At 42.8% G+C, this 20,135-nt stretch overlaps 1 protein-coding gene and 1 pseudogene across 5 annotated transcripts in view; both read right to left on the bottom strand.

Annotated features, from left to right (window-relative positions):
* The window catches only part of LIN9 (lin-9 DREAM MuvB core complex component), a gene marked incomplete at both ends in the record, with an annotated part of 101,884 nt that extends 92,061 nt beyond the window's left edge, over positions 1–9,823 (bottom strand). For all 4 annotated transcript variants that reach the window (XM_079726458.1, XM_079726459.1, XM_079726460.1 and 1 more), the window contains 3 exons: positions 1,038–1,132; positions 2,773–2,805; positions 9,745–9,823. In XM_079726458.1, the coding sequence (XP_079582584.1) occupies positions 1,038–1,132; positions 2,773–2,805; positions 9,745–9,823 (207 nt within the window). The remainder of the gene's footprint in view (positions 1–1,037; positions 1,133–2,772; positions 2,806–9,744) is intronic.
* A 9,495-nt stretch (positions 9,824–19,318) lies between these two features.
* Positions 19,319–19,935, bottom strand: LOC307066683 (isopentenyl-diphosphate Delta-isomerase 1-like; annotated as a pseudogene). The gene has a single exon. The product of its transcript is annotated as an isopentenyl-diphosphate Delta-isomerase 1-like (transcript).
* Positions 19,936–20,135: the final 200 nt, after the last annotated feature.

Raw genomic sequence — 20,135 nt, 5'->3', positions numbered from 1 at the left:
AAATAAAAATACAAGATACCTATAACAGATACTTAATAAGTGCATGCAGAACTAAAAAATTTTAAGCATCCCAAGTACATCACACACTTAAGGATTTATAATATGAAAAATTTTACAGTCCATCCTAGGTTCAGAGGCGTAATAGGGAAGAACAACAGAAATAATATCCCAATAGCACCCACATCATTTTTCAAATCCTTCTCCCACCCTTCAAGACAGTTCCATGCCTACTTAGAAGTGAAGCCGGTGCAGCGGGCTAGCAACATACGGGAAGCATCCAACTGGGTCAAGGCTAGAGGTATGGGCCGGTGAAATTAAACCCACTGAGAGTCTCAACACTGCAGAGCCCTGACAGGAAGTCCCTTCTACCCTGCTCCCCTCCTCTGACCATGGGCAGAGAGGAGGAAGAGAACGATGGTGACAGAAATGATAACAGCGTGGAGAGTCCTGTACACTCACTGTGGCCAGCTGCCCGGGCTACTGACAGCTACTGTCTAACCTAGCTCCAGGCTTGTTTCATGATTGACCCCTAAAATTTCCTGGCTACCTGGCTGGGCAGGGGAGGAAGAGAGGCCCCGAAAATTGTTAGTCACGCCAATTATACGCTCATCTCTACTTCCCAGCCCTAAATGCATTCATCCTTGACTTACACAAGATTTCAGTATCTTACCACTTATTTATATATCTTTTTGTAGGGACCAGAGCCAGGTACAATCTTTTTATTTTAAAAAAATCTATTAAATTATTAAAAATCTATTAAAAGTAAGATTTCGGGTTGTTGGGAGTTTTTTGGGTTTGCCTATTTAAAGAAACTACCATTACTTAACAAATGCTTAATGATGAACAGATTATCACAGGCTATAGATTATTTATCTAGATATAATCAAATACTGTTCAATGACACTTAATGACACAAATGCTTGGAGTTGGGGAAAACCCTTGGAAAATTTTTATAGTGCTGTAAGAATGTGCACGTGACAGTAATACAGACAATTTAGCTATCATATTCTAAAGAGTAAGAAAAACTAATTCCTTACCATTTCCACAGCAGAGCCTGTATTCCTGCCTTTCCAAACAGGTGTTTTTTGTAAAGAGCTGTACTTTTCATTCCATGTGTTAGATAAGCTTCCCTCTGTAATAAATAATTATTAATGATACTTAAGTTTAGTTCAAAGGATTTCATACTATAAACATGGCCTTTTTAACAACAGCAATATATCTGAAATATTTACAAATACGGAAAAAATATACTGACCATAATAATTTTAGTTTATTACAAATAAAAAAATCTTTTCTGTATTTTTTTGTCAAACTCGCTAAATAATTTGACAAGGCAATGCTACTTGAAAGTATTACATTTTCATATTAAAACATGTGTGGCTTATTTCATTTTGTTTTTCAATAACTCCTCTATTCTTATTTGCCAAGAACTACCTCAGTACAATCTGACTGAAAGCAGGCAAGGAAAAATGGGAAAAGCTCCTTTAACCTTGAATTTAGAGCATATTTCTGCTTCAATGTGTAAAACACTTGATATCCAAAAATGAAATATGTGGGGTTTTTTCCTTAATTCAAAGAAACGTCTTCAGAGTTGTATGCAACCAGAAAAAATCCGATCAAGTTACCGATTAAGTGTGTTATGAAAATAAAGAAGGCGAGTTTAATGTTTACAAAAAGGATATGTTTATTTAGAGAGAGATATACAAAACTGGGATAAATATACACAAGATAGTTAGTTTTATTTCCTTCTAATTACCTGAAAGCATTTTCTAATTTTTGTATAAAAAATTTATATCACTTCTATATACTTTCTTAAAAAGAGTAATGGCTTTAATATTGGGAGAAAAAAATTAGTGGAATACTTTTTCAGACATATATTTTAATAAGTACAAAAGAAAAGAGATGGGATGTGGTTGATCCTGCTGGGCAAATAAATTAGGGTAATCCTGGAAGATAAGTGTTCTCAAGCCAGAAGGACTTAATTTGGTAGATCACCAATTCAGAGTATAATAAAGTAGCTTTAAAAACTGAAAGCACTAATGAACCTTTGAGAAGATCTACATTGGTTCCAAATTTACTTATCCAGTAGAATCTTGCTCAAGAGGTAAAATCTCAAAATAAATTATATTAAGAGGATAGGTCTAACATACTTACACAAAGAAACAGCAAGACCAAGGAACACATCTAACTTTTTCTCAGAAAAAAATATTATCATTCTTTTATTTCAAGAGACTTGCATTACTACTTAGAAGACAAGATTCTTAAAAAACAAACAATTATGTAAAAATACAGCTTAGCCCAGTTGTTTAATAAATGATTTAACTCTAGTAAGAAATGTCTGGAACGTTTAGTTAGAAAGTTCTTTAATCAATAATTCTAGGGGAGGGCTTCCCTGGTGGCGCAGTGGTTGAGGGTCCGCCTGCCGATGCGGGCGGCGCGGGTTCGTGCCCTGGTCCGGGAGGATCCCACGTGCCGCGGAGTGGCTGGGCCTGTGAGCCATGGCCGCTGAGCCTGCGCATCTGGAGCCTGTGCTCTGCAGCTGGAGAGGCCAGCGTTGCGCAAAAAAAAAAAAAAAAAAAAAAATAATTCTAGGGGGAGAAAACCAAGGGCCGATTCCCCATATGAACTTATTATCACCAGTGAAAACCAGTATTTAAAAGCTATAATGAATCATAACTTAGAAAGAAAAGAGAAATACTATATCCAAATAAATTTAGTGAAATAAATTCCTAGTTTGTGTCATACCTAAAAGAATCATGCTATGATTCTTACCTTTTAAACTGACAAGGGCTTTCGCTGAAGAGCCTGCAATGAAAACAAATCAGTATTACTTCATAATCAAAGTGAGAGAAAAAGAACTTGGTTTAGGGTTAAAAGTGATCCATTTAGTTTTAGCAATGTTGAAGTGACAGTGGAATGTGCAATTAGAAATAACTAGTAGGGCTTCCCTGGTGGCACAGTGGTTGAGAATCCACCTGTCAATGCAGGGGACATGGGTTCGAGCCCTGGTCCGGGAAGATCCCATATGCCACGGGGCAACTAAGCCCGTGCATCACAACTACTGAGCCTGTGCTCTAGAGCGCGCAAGCCACAACTACTGAGCCCACATGCTGCAACTACTGAAGCCCACGTGCCTAGAGCCCGTGCTCCGCAACAAGAGAAGCCACCACAATGAGAAGCCTGCACACTGCAACGAAGAGTAGCCCCCGCTCGCCGCAATTAGAGAAAGCCCGTGCACAGCAACAAAGACCCAACACAGCCAAAAATAAATAAATTAAAATAAATAATTTATTTTTTTTTAAAAAAAGAAATAACTAGTAGACAATTCAAGCTATTGACCAAAACTCAGACAATGTAAGGAAGAACTGGAGATATTTGGGAGTCTTGTTTGAAGCTGTGAGAACTGGAGACCTTCCCAAGAGAGAAAAATGTAGAGGGAGAGGTAAGAGGAAGAGTAGGGACAGAAGTGATTTTGGATCCTCATCCAGAAGTGTGCTGGAGAAGGAAAAGAGAAAGGGAATTGACATTTATTGAGGCAAAGATCAGAAGTGGTAATAGAGTGGAGAAAACAGAAGATGGAAATGATCCAGGGACTGTCATAGCAGACAATAAGTCCCTTGGAAGTCTAGAATGCAGGTATGTGCATCACTTAAAGATCCAAGCTGGATTGGGAGCTGGAGGGGTTCGCTGACTAAAACATTAGTGCATATTAGAATAACCAGGAAGCTCCTCATACATGCAGAAACTGTGTGATTAATAAAGGCCCTCAGGGGATTCTGTTGCAGGTACCCCTCAGGTCCATTTCGAGAAACACTGGGCTGCAGGTTCTGGTGTAAATAAAGGATGGGATCTATAGGTGAGGGGAAGTAGGAGAACTGATAGGGAAAGAAGTTTTTATGCGAGAGGGGGAGCACTAAGTTGAAAATCTCAGAATCGGATAGGTATACTGCAAAGAAGCTCAAGTCACCTGAAAAATAATAAAGTATGATCTCTCTCACTTACATGTGATGTCTTAAAAAAAGCAGTAAAAGGGAATTCCCTGGCAGTCCAGTGGTTAGAACTCCACACTTTCACTGCCGAGGGCCTGGGTTCAATCCCTGGTCGGGAACTAAGATCCCACAAGCTGCGTGGCATGGCCAAAAAATAATAGTAATAATACATTTTTTTTAAATTAAAAAAACAAAAAAACCCCACCAAACTCACAGATACAGAAAACAAATTGGCGGTTGTCAGAGGCAGGGGGTGGGGGATAGGCAAAATAGGTGGAGGGGGTCAAAAGGTACAAACTTCCAGTTATAAGATAAATAAGTTCTGGGGATGTAATGCAAAGCATGATCGCTATAGTTAACAATACTGTATTATATATTTGAAAGCTGCTGAAAGAATAGATCTTAAAAGTTTTCATCACAAGAAAAAAAATTGTAACTGTGTGGCGATTAGTAGTTAGTAACTAAACTTATTGTGGCAATTGTTTTGCAACATATACAAATATCAAATCGTTATGCTGTACTCCTAAAACTAATACAATGTTATATGTTCATTATATCTCAATAAAAGAAAATAAATTAACAGGGGAAAAAAACCTTTCTATGCTCCAAAATAGAAATTATTCACATAATTATTAATGAGCAAAATCTCCCTCTTTAAATTTAAAAAACTGTTTAGAACACCTTTTTTTCTTTTACTATAGTCAAATTATTATTTCTTATCATTCCTCATTTTTAAATTTGTTTTATTTTACAACCAGCTATTTCTCATCTCAGTTACTCTGACATTCGTTTATGTTTAAAAAAATATAATCTAAGACCAGGCAGTAGTGATGTTATTTGAAAGGTTAGCCTTTTACTTACATTGAGATAAGACAGATTTGTAAGTGGCTTGTTAAAAATGTCTGTCAACATCTGTAAGGAGCCAGTCCAGTATGACATTACACAAAACACAAAGATAAATAAATAAAAGATGATCTCAGGGAATAAAGTAAGATAGAAGAACATGAACTAAGTACAAAAATCAGAGAAGACAGATTAATTCTCCTTGGTTTTAACAAAAGCAGCAATGATTTACAACTCACATAAATGGACAACAGGCGTTAAATGAGAAGTAACAGATAAAGTATCATGGTTCTGGCTATGAAGCATTTTTATGTATCTCAGATCTCTAAACCTCAACTGATTTCTCTGCAAGGCAGTATGAGAGGCTTGTCGGACAACCCACCAACATCAAAGCCACTCTTGCTTTCCCCCTACACTCCTGCCTGGATGTGGAGAATGGTTAACAGGACACGTTAACAGCTTCTATATGGCAAAGTGAAGTTTAATGACCAAAGGCAGTAAAGTTGTAGGGGGAAAAGTGGGGGAGAGAGCCCATAAAGCCTTGCTAAGAAGCCTCAAAAAATACAACACAACTGGGAAAGCAGCAGTAGTAGACAGGGCACGTGTCAGTGTAGCTACCAAGAAAAACATGGTCCATTTGAGAAAAAGTGGTAACCATTCATTCATTCAGTGAATATGTGTAGAGTGCTGCCTGCATCCTGGCCCCTGCTCTAGTCACTGGAGATACAGACAGCACGCAAAACAGACAAAGTCCATGCTCCTGATGCTCTCCTGGAATTTACATTCTAGCGAGGGGGAAACACACACACACACACACACACACACACACACACACACACACACACATCACGGGATGATAAGCACTACTGGAAAAAAAAATAAAGCAGGATAATAAGGATAGGGAATGTGGGGTGGGAGTTGGTGGAGGGAAGACTATTTCTCTATAAGGTGCTCATGATTAGCTTCTCTGAAACGTGATATTTGAGCAGAGATCTGAAGGAAGAGGTATAAGTTGTAAGGATATTCATTCCTGCTCCAAGAAGGCAGGGACTGTATCTTGCAGACTCTGACCTACCACCTTTAACCTTCTTCCCTTCTTGAGAGATAGTATAGCATAGTAGTTAAGAACACAGATGGAGACTAGCTGTGTTTGAATCTTGGCTCTGCCACTGTCTTACTGTGTTATCTTAAGCAAGTTACTTAACCTCTCTGTGCTACTTATTCTTCTTTTGTAAAATGGGGATTAAATGAGTTAGTATATGTAAAAGTGCTTAGAGAAAAATGCACATGGTACAGGACTAATTTTCAGACCATGCTTATTGTTTGTATTACTTTGATCAATCAAAAAAAAGATTAGGTTAAGAACATGTATTTTGCAGGCAGGTGAATTCAATTAAGTTAGACTCCTGCTTTAACTGGGTATGTTCATTCATTCAACATATATTCCCTGAATACCTGCCACAGCACTATTCTAGGGACTGGGGTTAACTGAAGGAAAAGCTAGACAAAGCCTCTGTTCTCAGGGAAGTTTACACTGTAGTGGGAGGAGACATACAATAAACAAGTATATAAAATGACAGCTACACTGGTGGCAGCTGCTGTAAAGGAAATAACCAAGGGATCGCAGCGTGGGGAGTAACTAACTTTACACAGGGTGGGTAGGGAAGGCTTCTCTGAGGAGGTAACATGTGAAAAGGACTAGCCATGAGAGGACGGGGGGGCAAAGCAATGAGTCAGGCTGGTAGAAACAGCAGGTAAAAAAGCCCTGAGGTAGAACATTTAGAATATTCTAGGAAGGGTCGGGGCATTATGTTTGGGAAGTCACTGGCAAGAGAAGGGTGGTTATGAAAAAAGAACAGAGAAGTAAGCCAGCTGTCATGCATGGAACTGGAACGCAAGCATGAAGAAAAACAGAAATGGCACCTTCTCTGGTGGGGCTTCTAACCAAAGCTAACCAAACAATCACAGTAACAAATGTAAAGCTGCAACTGTGACAGCTGCCAGTAAGAAATTACACAGTGGTATGAAAAGATTTAATAAGAAGATGTATTATTTGTCAGGGAGGACAGAAGCTTAAAATGGGATCTAAAGGATAAGTAGCACTTAACTGGAAGTGAGAGGAAGGAAGAGCATTCCAGGTAGAGAGAACAGCATGTGCAAAAAAGAAAGCCTAGTGAGTACAGGGAATGAAAAAGGTCCAATTTAGTTCAAAGGGATAGAATGAGAGGAAGAGTGGTACAAAATGTAGCTGGAGAGGTGGGGAATGGCCAGACCACAAAGGGTCTTGTAGTTAGTAAAGTGTTTTCAGCAATAGGATGACATAACATACATTCTGAAAGGATCACTCTGGCTGTGTGTAGGTTGCGGGGGAGGGTTTGGGTGGTGGATTGATGGGAGGCTGAAGCGATTAATGCAGAAGAGATGGTGACAGCTTGGACCAGGATGAAGGTGAGAAGTAGATAAAACCGAGAGACATTTAGAAGGTAAAAGTTACAAGATTCAGTAAAGGCTTAATTATGGGAAGTGTGGAAGACGACCTCTATCTAGGTTTTAGCTGACTGCACAGCGGAGCCATTCATTATGACCGGAACCACTGGAAGTATCTCTGTACTGCAGTAGGATTATGAGGTAGATCTTGAACCCATAAAGTCTGAGGGGCCTCTGAGGCATCTGAGAGAAGATGTGAAATGGGCAAGAGATATTAAGCACAGAAGCCCAGAGGAAAGATCTGGGCTGAAGATAGCCTCAGCTACGTCATTAGTGAGAGTACTTACCTCAACTGGAATGAGGATTAAATGAGCAAATGTATACAATATGCTTTGCACAGCACCTGGTTCATAGTTAGTACTAAATAGATAGTAGCTTTTATTATTGATAATGTTATACTGACTATTGGATAACTTACAAACTAGCCCCCTTTACTAAAACTGGCAAAGAAACATATCGCTACTTCTAGTATCAAACTGAAATCACTTCTGCTGCCGTTTCATTAACCATGCCTCTTACCCTACATTCAATTCCATATAAATTAAGCATTCATATATATCTGATTTATGGCACTGTGTGACAAACCAGGTAAAGCAATCCCTGCTTTCAACCAGCTGTGGTGGTCAAGCTAAACAAGACATATATCGCACAAGCTAAGGTGCACGCCCACACACACCCTAGTGTACCAGAGATGTCACAAAGCAATATAAATGATTATCTTATATAGCTTGAGAGTGTAGTTGTAATTTGAACCCTAGTATGAGTCCCAAGTGTCTGCAAAGAACCAGAGTAAATCCCCAATAAATGTTTAATGATAATGAGCAAATATTCTAAATGACAGTTATCTAGTGAGTGGGACTTCCAAGAGGTGATAAAACATCTTTACGACAAAGAGAGCAAGGACTTCCAGATGACGAGCACATTGTGTTTAGCAGGCCCCCCTTTATTTAGAAGCATCCTAAATCACAATCGACTGTATTCTCCAAATAAGAAACAATAAAATTCATTGGCGGTCTACAGCTGTGCCTTATCCAATACAGTAGCCGCTAGACACACATGACTATTTAAACTTAAATTAACAAAAATCAAACGAAATTTAAAAGTCACTCTAGCCACATCTTAAAAGTTCCATAGCCACATATGGCTATGTGGCTACCCTACTGGACATCGCAAAACAGAACATTTCCATCACTGAGAAGGTTCTACTGGAATTCCGCGCTGGTCTAGAGCAAATTTAAAACACAAACTCTCTTAATACAACTTTTCACCAGTTTGGCAACTTGAACTTTCAACTTTATAGCACATTAAGAATATACGACCCCACAAGGAAAACAGAATTGGCTGTGTTCAGTTCTCACTTTAAAAGTGTCTTGCACAGATAAATTTAACAGTTGTTTCTATTACACTAAAAACTCTCACAAACGATACATATACATAAACGGAATAGCGAGTTGCATCAGGACCCATCTGTAATTAACTGAAAGATGTGCCTTTATCTTGTATACTTTATATCAATACAATATTGTAAATTACAAAATTAAGTTCTATTGTGCTTAAACTACAGAATTAGTGCTTTTACTTACTAAACACAAGTGAGCATCCACGTCTGAGATGGCAGGATGAGCAAACGTAGTTAAAGGAGGCAATGCACAGGGTGGGTGTCAGGAAGAGTACTGAATATGCCTGTGGTGATGGTCACATCCATGCGTAAAGGTACCCCCGTGATTCCTAAGACACATACGCAGAGAAGAAAGTCTGCGGGATGGGGGCTGCCTGAACACTTGTGTACCCAGTCTGGATTATCTCTGGAAAGGTCCACAGCCACCTGTGGTCCCAGGGGAAGGGGTCAGCCCTTTGACACGGAAATGCTTCCAGGGGTGGACACACCGGAGGAGGGAGGGGAGGGCAGTGATGATCACAAGTGCCTGCAGCGGCAGGAACTGTGACAGGACAGGATCAGAGGCCGGGACAAGAAGGAGAGCTGTGACCACCCCCTCCCCAGCCCGAGCCCTTCCCGGCCCCCGAAAGCGAGTTACATAACCCCGCCAGGCGTCTCTCCGCGCCGGGCGAGCGGTGCAGGCGGGGAGGACAGCCCCCGCGGCCGGCGGTCGCTCTTCCCCCACCGCGGCCGGGGGCCCAAGCCGGGCCAGGAGAGCAGCCACCGCCTTCGCCCCGCCCGGGCTGGGCCCCCGGGCTTTCGGTTTCCGGCCCTGGCTCTCACACAACCCCACAAACCAATACACAGACACCATAACAAAGGCGGCGACGCGGCGGCAATACCGGGGTGAAAGGACTAGGGGACCACAGCGGGGCTGGCAGTCAGCCCACTTGCCCGGCAGAGGACACGGCCGCCCGTCCCGGCCGGATGCAACCCGGGGGCAGGCGGACGGCGGGAAGAGTGGGGGTGCTTTGAGGTGCTACTCACTCTCGTCAGGCAACTGGTCGAGCTCCGCCATCTTGAACGAGCCGCGCCGCTTTTTCAAAGGCTGCCCGCCGCGGTGCATTGTGGGGCGGAGACAGTCTTTGCGAGGGAGGTTCGAATGCGGAGCTCGCTGCCCGCGGTGCGGCGCACCGCGGCGCTACTCCCGCCGCTGCCGGCTGAGGCGGGCCCGGCTCCGCCCGCGCCTGCCCGGGGAGGGGGTGCCGCCGAGTGGGGCTGCGCCTCGCCCCTCCGCTCCCGCCCCCGGCCGGGCCGGAGGGAGGGGGAGGGAGGCCGCGCCGCCAGGCCCGTCTCGCGCCGCCCCTACCTGGGCCCGGCGCCGGAGCGCGGGGAGAGCGGGGGGAGCGGCGCGAGCTGCCGAGTCCCGCCCGGCCCGGCTCCCGGTCCGCGCCGCCCGCCCCCTCCGGGGCTCGCTCCCGGCGCGCGTTTCGAGTCTCGCGCTGCAGCTGCGGGAACTGCAGGCTGTTTATTCCGAGTGGGGAAAAGGAGGGAAGGTGGGAAGGAGGCCCCGGCCGGCTGAGGAGAGGGCAGGGGGGCAGGGAGGCGGCACCCGTAGGCCCGGCGCGGGGAAAAGCCCCAGGTTCTCGGCCGCATTCCCCTAGGGGGTTCTACCCGAAGTAAAATTTTCGCGGCTCTCCAAGCCCACGTTTCTCCGGCGTCTCCATCCCCTCCTTTCTCCGGAGAGCTGGGGGAGGGCCGGGGAGGAGGGCTCAGGCCGCGGCAACCCCACAGCTTGCCCGCCCAGGACTCGCGGTGCCCGCAGCCCCTGGGAGCCTGGGCCACCCCTCCCGAATGCCGGAACCGGAGTTGCGTGGAGCTCGGAGGAGAGACCTTGAGAGGTCATGAAGTTAGTCATTTAGGTCGTCAGCTGAAGAACTGTTTTGCTCAGCTCTTTCACCCATTCGCACTAGACCATGTAGTGAGCTGGGAGAGAATTACAGAAACAAAAACCGACAGTGACACTTAAAGATGATGAAGTACCCTGATCGAAATGTTATGAGAACACAATGAGAATTCATCCAGTTTTGAAAGAAGCCCAGGAAAGATTTCACAATTCCTGTCTATAACAGTGTCCAGTAATAAACCACTCTTGCTTTTCAGCAATTCATCTAACAAATGTTACTGAGCTCCAGTCCTTTTTTTCCAGGGATGTAAGGGGGGGCGGGGCGGGCGGGGGATAGTTAAGCATTGAGAGTACAACACGGGTGAATTCCAGGAACTAAAAAGTTAAAAGGTGGTGGACAGATGAGGACAGCAGAACACACAGGCCGGCCCAGGCTAAGGAGCTGAACTTGCTAAGAGCACTGGAGCAATGGATGGTGGGGTTTTAAAGTATAGGGCTGGCATGTTTCCATGTGTGTTGTAGAACACAAATGTGGGAAACGAATTGGAGTGTGACAAAATGAGAGTTCTGGAAACCGGTCAGGAGGAAGCTTGTTGGGGCAGGCAGGCAAAGGAGAGGAGATATCTGTACCAGCCACCCTAGAGTTTCAGAGGATGGACTCTGGAGCCCCAAGGCTTGGCTGGGATTCTGGCTGCTAGTTGTATAATCTCAGGCAAGTTTGTTTATTAATTCTCTGTGCCTCAGTTTCTCATGTGTAAAATGCAGATAATAACAGGGTTGTTTTGAGCATAAATGCCTTGGTAAACATAAAGACCTCGTAATAGTTCCTAGAACACAGTTTGGCTCAAATATTAGCTATTGCCACCACCACTTTGGAATGGGAAGTATCACCGGATGCTAACTTCGTGCCTTGGGTAACTGGGTACCGCCACTTACTGAGGTTGGAGGTGAAGCAGGGTGTGAAGGGGAGGGGGATGAAAAATTAAATTTTACAAAGTAATCCTTCATAGGTAACTTAACCCCTCCTGTGCCTTCTAATCACATTTTGATCTATCTTATGTGAAGATGAAAAACAACTGATGGCAAACCAGGTTTTATCTTAAGGCAGTTTTCACACACACACAACAGCAGGTCTGCTGTTTAAACAAATATTTTTAGGCTATTTCTCTGATAATCTGCATTTTAAAGAAGGACCCTAAATGAGTCTTCTCACACTCTGAAGCCTGAAGCTGTATCCCAGCCTCAGATCTACCACTTATTAGCTGTGTGACTGCAAACAAGGCACTTTATTATTTTCAGTGAGGGTCTTTATTGGATATTTATGAGGGAGGTTTTTATAATCTTTGACTTACTTGATCCTCCCAACAATCTGGTAACTTGTTCAAGGACAACATTGACCGGGTGATAGAATCAGGAATCCGGCCCACTCTCAGAGCCTCAGTTTCTCCCTCTGTGATGTTAGGGTAACACATCCATCACAAGGTTGTTAAATTTCCTCGAATTGTGTATTCCAATTTAAAATGACATGATTGTATGTGTCATTGTTTGCTTAAAGAAAAAAAAAAACTAAAATTTTGACAAGGTCACTAAAGTCATGAAAATAAATCATAAGAGAAATAAAGATGGCCACATTTTAGGGATTTGTTTGGTCATTTCCAGTCCCATGGCCCATTTATCAAATATTGAGTTATTTCTGTGTTAACTTGTGTGCTTCAAAGGACACTATTAAGAAAGCAAAAAGACAGCCTTCAGAATGGGAGAAAATATTTCCACATCGTATACCTAATAAGGGACTTGTAGCCACAATATATAAAGAAATCTTACAACTTGATAATAAAAAGACAGCCCAATTCAAAAATGGGCAAAGGATCCAAAGAAGATATAAAAGCCAATAAGCACATGAAAATATGCTCAACATCTTTAGTCATTAGGGAAATACAAATCAAAACCACAATGAGATACCATTTCACACCCACTGGGGTGGCTATAATCAACAAGACAGATAAGAACAAGTGTTGACAAGGTAGTGGAGAAATTGGAATCTTTGTGTATAGCTGGTAGGAATGTAAAATGGTACAGCCACTATGGAAATGGTATGGCAGTTCTTCAAAGAAATTAAACAGCATAACCATATGATCTAGCAAGTCCACTTCTGAGTGAGTATATAGCCAAAAGAATTGAAAGCAGGGTCTTGAAGAAATACTTGTACAACCATATTCATAGACGCATTATTCACAATAGTCAAGAGGTGGAAGCAACCGACGTGTCCATCAATGGTGAATGGATAAACAAAATGTGGTATATACATACAATGGGATATTATTCCTCAGCCTTAAAAAGGAAGGAAATTCTAACATATGCACAATATGGATTAACTTTGAAGACATCATGCTAAGTAAAATAAGACAGTCACAAAAAGACAAATATTGTATGATTCTACTTACATAAGGTACCTAGAATAGTCACATTCATAGAGACAGAAAGGAGAACGGTGGTTGCCAGGGAATGGGAGAGCGGGAAACGGGGAGTTACTGTTTAGTGGGTATAAAGTTTCTTTTGGAAAGATACAGTTCTGAGATTGATGTGGTAATGTTTGCATAGCAGTGTGAATGTACATACTGCTACTGAACTGTACACTTAAAAATAGTTTAAATAGCTAATTTTACATTATGTATACTTTACCACCATAAAAAAAATACAGTCCTGGCAGTCCAGTGGTTAGGACTCTGCGCTTTTACTGCCGAGGGCCGGGGTTTGATCCCTGGTGGGGGAACTAAGGTCATGCAAGCCTCGCCTTCAGTGCAGCCAAAAAAAAAGTACATGTTGCACAAACAGGCCACACGATGTGATCTCATTTACAAATATATATGCATAGACTAAAATCCAGAATGAAAGATATACAGTGGTGGCTGTCTCTAGGTGGTAGGATTATGGGTGACATTTTTTCTTTATAGTTATTATTTTTCTACAGTAAGATTTTTGTTACTTTCATAATAAAAGTGGTTGTTGAAAAAATTGGTATATAATATAATAATAATAATGGAATATTATTCAGCCGTAAAAAGAAATGAAGTACTAATACATTGCTACAACTAGATGAACCTTGAAAACTTTATGCTAAGTGAAAGAAGCCAGACACAAAAGACAACATATTGTATGATTCCATTTATATAAAATGTCCAGAACAGGCAAATCCATAGAGACAGAAAGTACAGTAGGTTAATGGCTGCCTAGGGCTGGAGTTGGGAGGTGGGGGGAGAATTGGGAGTAACTGTTAAAGGATACAGTGTTTCTTTTTGGAGTGAGGAAAGTGTTCTAAAATTGATTGATTGCAGTGATGGCTGCACACCTCTGTGCATGTACTACAACCCACTGAATTTTAAAACGGATGAATTTTATGCTATGTGAATTATATCTCAATAAAACTGTTACGTGAAAAATCTTACTTTTAGACTTTTTGGGTTTTGTCTCAATCTAAAATCTTTGGTAGTCACTTTTTGTAGAATCCTTTTCTTAGTCACTTAATGAAGATGCAAAATCAACCACACTCTGCTGGGCAATTTTATTTATTTATTTGTTTGTTTGTTTACTTATTTATTAAAATGAATTTATCTTTTTTTTCTTTTTTAAATGAATTTATCTTTTTAAAAACATCTTTATTGGAGTATAATTGCTCTACAATGGTGTGTTAGTTTCTGCTTTATAACAAAGTGAATCCGCTATACATATACATATATCCCCATATCTCTTCCCTCTTGCATCTCCCTCCCTCCCTCCCTATTCCACCCCTCTAGGTGGTCACAAAGCACTGAGCTGATCTCCCTGTGCTATGCAGCTGCTTCCCACTAGCTATCTATTTTACATTTGGTAGTATATATATGTCCATGGTGCTCTCTCACTTTGTCCCAGCTTACCCTTCCCCCTGCCCGTGTCCTCAAGTCCATTCTCTAGTATGTCTGCGTCTTTATTCCCGTCTTGTGCTGGGCAATTTTAAATGATAGCTGCAAACAAAAGACCGATATCAGACTGCTTTCCTTTCCACTTTGTCTTTTCTGCCAAATATTCTACTTACTATTCTGCAAACTATGCTGGAAAGAAACTGCTTTTCCTGTTGGACCCAAGTGGCTACAGGAAGGTGCAGATTGAATTCGTGACAGAGCCTGTTTTTTAGAATGAACCTTAGGAGGGTCATCAAACACCAGTTTCTCCTCAGACCCAGATGAAAGTATCATTTGGTTAAAAAACAACAACAGCAACAACAGAGGAGGGGATTATTAAGCCTGTTTCCAGGGCTGTAGTGCGAATTAAATGAGATCACTTATGTAAAACACCTGGCCCACATCCCAGCACATAAACACCAGCTCCCTGCCACTCTTTCCTACATCCTGCTTCCCTAAATTGTACCAAGAAGGAACTAAGTGTTGTTAGTTGTATTTCTGAGAAACTACTTCTAAAGACATTATGCTCAGCAAAGTTTAGTGGTGTATCCCAGGTTATTTAGGGAGACCTCGGTTTTTCAGTCTGCAAAATGGAGCCAAGCCTAAGGAAAACCATCAATTCCTTGAAGGAATAAGAGCAACCTCTTTCAACCGGTATCTTTAGTAACAAACTATGAAAAAGTTGTAATAGATCATCCCATGGGAGGGAAAGTAGAAAGACATATTCCCCACACAAAGGAACACACTGGATCATTGTCCAGAATTTTCTAAATGAATTGGGGGACATCAGCTAAGGAGCACATGAGACCAGACTACCCAAGAAGGAGTGCCTTGTCATCAGAGCTCCCCAGCCAGAAAGATGCAGTGGATTTATGGATTCCAACCTGGAAAGACTGCCCCTTCAGGACATGTATGTGTCCATGGGATGTAAGAAAACATTGAATTGGATAATCACTGATTTTGCTTTCTCTTCTTAACCCCCAGATTCTAAGCAATTCAACAGGGTGAAATTATCCATCAGTTGATCAGCAAATATTTATTAAGCACCTACTGTGTGGCATACATTAGGCAACATTCAATGTGACATAGTGCCTACCCTTACAGATTGTACAGTCTAATGGAAGACAGACTCTTTAGGAGATTACAGTAGCATGATGAGTGCCACCTTGACGTTGGGAACAGGATGCTATAAGAGCATAGAGTAGGGAGGGGCGGGGAGCAGGAAAATTTTCTCAGGGAAATGGTCTCTGAACTGAGACCTGAAGAATGAGTAGAAATTAGGGAAAGGAAGTGGAAGAAGAAAGTAGTATTATTATTTGCAGAGGGTCATGTACAAAGGCCCAGAGGTGAGAACGTAAATGACTTTTATTCCAGGAACTTTAAGTAGTTCAGGATGGCTGGAGAGTAAGATATGGCAAGAGGAAAAACCTGAGAAATAAACGGGGGTCACACAAGAGTCAGGGGGAGCTTTGAGAAACTTCTCCTGAAGTGGGTTTTGCTAGCTATGGAGGTAGATGCCTCACAGATGTCCAGGCTGTTGGTTGATGGCCCCAGCCTCTGCACCCTAAGATGTGCTCAGCATTTGTGCTGATGCCATGCTCTCCTCAGGCTGCTGCTCCTAGCCAATAACTGAGCATGGCAGAGCTGCTAGAGCCAGGCCATTTGTCCTCAACATGGGCCTTCCATAATGTACAATCTTGGCTTTGGGGCTCCTGCATGGCATGGTCTGGATTGGCTGCATGCTTACGTACAGAGCTGCCTGCAGCATGTGACCCTCGGCAACACTGTTGAACACAATAAAGGATGTTCTGTGACCATTGGTCTGTGTTTGGGGTGCAGGATATACCAGCTTGTCAGCATTAATTAATAGGTGTTTCTTTGGTGGAGCCTCAGGGATTTCAATGATTAGGGCTGGTAGTGGAGCTAGAATAGGCCTACACTATCAGCTCACTCCAATAGATTCCCACAATGAGTCAATTTTGGACTCCTTGGTACACAAGCCAATGGTGGTTTGAGACCTGGAGACAAAGCACATCCTGTGCGATCCAGCAGTGGGAGGACAAAGAAGCCTGTGCCTGAGATCTCCAGCCCCCTTCCTTGCATAACTTCTCCTGCTGTTACTGTACTGTATCCTTTGCCTGTAAAAAAAACAAACAAACAAAGAGAAACACTGTTCTGTGCTAAGAGTGGAGCCTAATGTAAACTGTGGACTTCAGGTGATAACAGATGTGTCCATGTGTGTTCATCAGCTGTAACAAATGTATCACTCTGGTGGGGGACGCTGAAAAGGGGAAGCCGTGCTGTGGGACGTGGGTATATAAGAAACCTCCTTCCCTTCCATTCAATTTTGCTACTAAAATTGTTCTAAAAAGAAAGTCTAAAAACACACAAACAAAAAACACAGGTAGGGCTTCCCTGGTGGCGCATTGGTTGAGAGTCCGCCTGCCGATGCAGGAGACGCGGGTTCGTGCCCCGGTCCGAGAGATCCCACATGCCGCGGAGCGGCTGGACCCGTGAGCCATGGCCGCTGAGCCTGCGCGTCGGGAGCCTGTGCTCCGCAACAGGAGAGGCCACAGCAGTGAGAGGCCCGCGTACAAACAAAAAACAAAACAAACAAAAAACGCGGGTATATAAGAAACCTTCCATTCAATTTTGCTACTAAAATTGTTCTTAAAAAAAAAGGTCTAAAAACACACAAACAAAAAACTATGAGTATAAACCGTTGGAGTCCTGTGAGTCCTTTCAGCAATCAAACATGTAAGGTGTTTAAAGCATAATTAGCACAGCCTCCCCACTGGCCTGGCCAAGATATCCTCAGAGCTGCACTGCAGTTGGAAGCTCCTCCTATGAGATGCTCCTTCCCTTGCCTTCCCTTCCCTTCCCTTCCCTTCTTTTCCCTTCCTTTCCCTTCTCTTTTGTAAGTGTCAGACCTGCAATCTGGTCTGAGGCTCTCCCCACATCCTCATGATCCCTCTCTGCTATATCTTTCAAAAGTGTTTCCCCAAATAAATCTTCTGCATATCTGATTCTATCCTGACATCTGTTTCTCAGAGAACCTGAACTGGAACAGTAGGTATTAGGAAATGGTCTGGAAAAGCAGGTGGCACAATGGATTTTGAACTGGATAACTCATCACCCGGCTGGCAGGGACTATCCCAACCCAAGTGGAATGTGGAGCGTAATGCCTGACACATGGTGACTGAAGATTCCACTTGTGGTGTCCTGGGAAATATCCCAGGGCAGGGGAACACACCTTTACTGGTGCCATGATTCAGGCATTGAAAGAAAAGGGGAAAATAGTGCTTATGAGGACAGTGGAGTTGGCTGGTTTTTACTAAATTGCACTGATGTCCTGTATAGGAATAATGAAGAAAAAAAGAGTTATCAAACACCTAAACACTAAGTGGAGAGCCAGAGGGCCTCTTTGGTAGCTTATAAGGAGACCTTTATCACCTCCTTGAAGCGTGAACACAGCTAAGGGGTAAGAGCAGGACTTAATAGCTTGAGCTCCAGAGACATTTAATCTCTCCGCCAAGGCAGGTTTGTTATGCTAAGGTTAGAGTCCTAGTTGAGAAAACCTGAGGTCCTTTGACAGTGACACATGGAAAGGAGACTTTTAGGGGGATGCCCCTGAGGATCTGGCTCTGCAGACTCTCCGGAACCCTCAGAGTTGCAGAGGTGCCCAGCCGTCCTTTAAGAGCTAGCACTCCTCCCATGCAGGAAGACACTGCAGAATCTTCTCTCTGACAAAACAATACGTTTCCGACTCAGGAGTGATGGGAATGATGCATGGCCTATTGAAAATAACAGAGGCCAGATGGCAGTGCTTAATCATGGGAAAGCAGGGGGCTGCCTTTACCATAAAAATTGGCAAGGTTGAAGGGACAGCCAAGGGGAGTTGACCCACAGGGACATGTGGAAATGGAAATAGTTAATAGGACATGGTGTCTCTAGGGGCAAAATAGATGGGTAGCCAACAAAGCAGGTACTTAATATCTACAATCAAGACAAGACTGGAGGAGTAGGAATGGGTGGGCAGTCACCCTAATGAAAAGCCTTGATGCCTTGCTCATTTCCCAGACCTGAGCCAAATTTCAGATCTGGAACTCCTTGATTGAAGAGCTGGCCAGGTCCCTAGGAGGGAGCGCCCTGGAGCAGTGTGGCAAGTGTACACTGTAATGATTCCTAGTCGTTCCTCAAAGGGACCTATATATTCAGGTGAGTGTACACTGAGGAAAGGGGGATACCCAGATGTTTCCAGGACTATCGAACACATATCTGAGTTTGATAGTCATAGGCCTGAAGTCATCATCAACTTCCTTTAAAGTTGGGGTATATGGGGTAGAGGCAGGAAGTCATAAACGGAGTCCTGGCTTCCAATAAGTCCAGTGGGTCTGTGGACTCACTTGGTGATCATTTCCTCCGTCCCTGAGAGTAGAAGTTGGCAGTTAGAGGATCCCCCTAATTGGGTCCTTGGCCTGTGGGATAAGAAGAGCTACTGTAGTGGGGAAGGTTAAAAGGGTAAGTGGAGCCTCTGAAACTACCCTCTGTTTCTCCCCACAGGATATGAAATCAAAACCAAAATCAAATCCTGGGGGAGAGAATGGTGAAGATTGTGCCACCATCAAAGATCTGAAAGATCTAAAGGATGTCAAGTCTCAGATTTGATTCTTTTTAATCTAAGTTTAATAGAGACCAGTTTTTCAGTACTTGTAAAATCATTCAGCCACACTTTCATGTCCATGTCAGTTCAACAAACTGATTCAAAAAAATTACCTCAACATGTACGGAGAAAAGTCTGTGCGATCATTTTAAACCACGAAGTTATCTTGATTACACCATCGGCTCCTTTTCTCAAGAGTCCTCTAGTTCTTCCTTGGACACATAACAATAGCTCTTAATCCCACAGGGATAGGAATCCAAAGCTACATTCTTCCTCACAAACAAAATGTACCCAATTTCACCCCAAAGATCATCAGATTGAGCCTGGTAGCGAATTTGCGTTAAAAAATTAACATCTTCTGGGGAAACCTGTGCCATGGGAATTGTTAATTCAGCTTTTAAAGACCTCTGTGCTGCCTTTCTTAGTCCAATTGCATCATTTTCTTCAAGTTCTCCTTTATGACTTAATGGATAACTACAAGTGTTGGTAAAACAACCTGGAAAGGAAATTTTAGCATCTGACCTCTGCTGTAGCAGTAACTTATTTTCTGTGTTGAATACGATGACACTTAAGGCTCAGTGCAATAGTCTTTTCTCAATGTTTTCATTCAAGTCACAATTCATTTGGGTTCTAGGTCCAATTTTGTTGTAATTTTCATGGATAAGAAGATACATCGCTGCCAGAAATGAAAACTATTGCTCATCAAAATTGTCAATATTTATTTCAGGCATTGTTAGCACATGTCTGTTCTGTCCTGAATATCCTTGCTCCTCCAGGACCTGCAGGTCACCGTTGATTGGCTCAAAGGTAACTCCTACCAAAGATTTTCTTTCTCACGCTTTGGCACAGGTGATTGATTCAAAGATGGGAAACTGAATCAGTGATTCTCTCCTGTAGGGATTGCTGAATGGGATCCGTAAGAGTGGACTTA

This window comes from Hyperoodon ampullatus, assembly GCF_949752795.1.
Source record: "Hyperoodon ampullatus genome assembly, chromosome: 2".
NCBI classification, from domain to species: domain Eukaryota; kingdom Metazoa; phylum Chordata; class Mammalia; order Artiodactyla; family Ziphiidae; genus Hyperoodon; species Hyperoodon ampullatus.
This window is presented reverse-complemented; position numbering and strand designations above follow the sequence as displayed.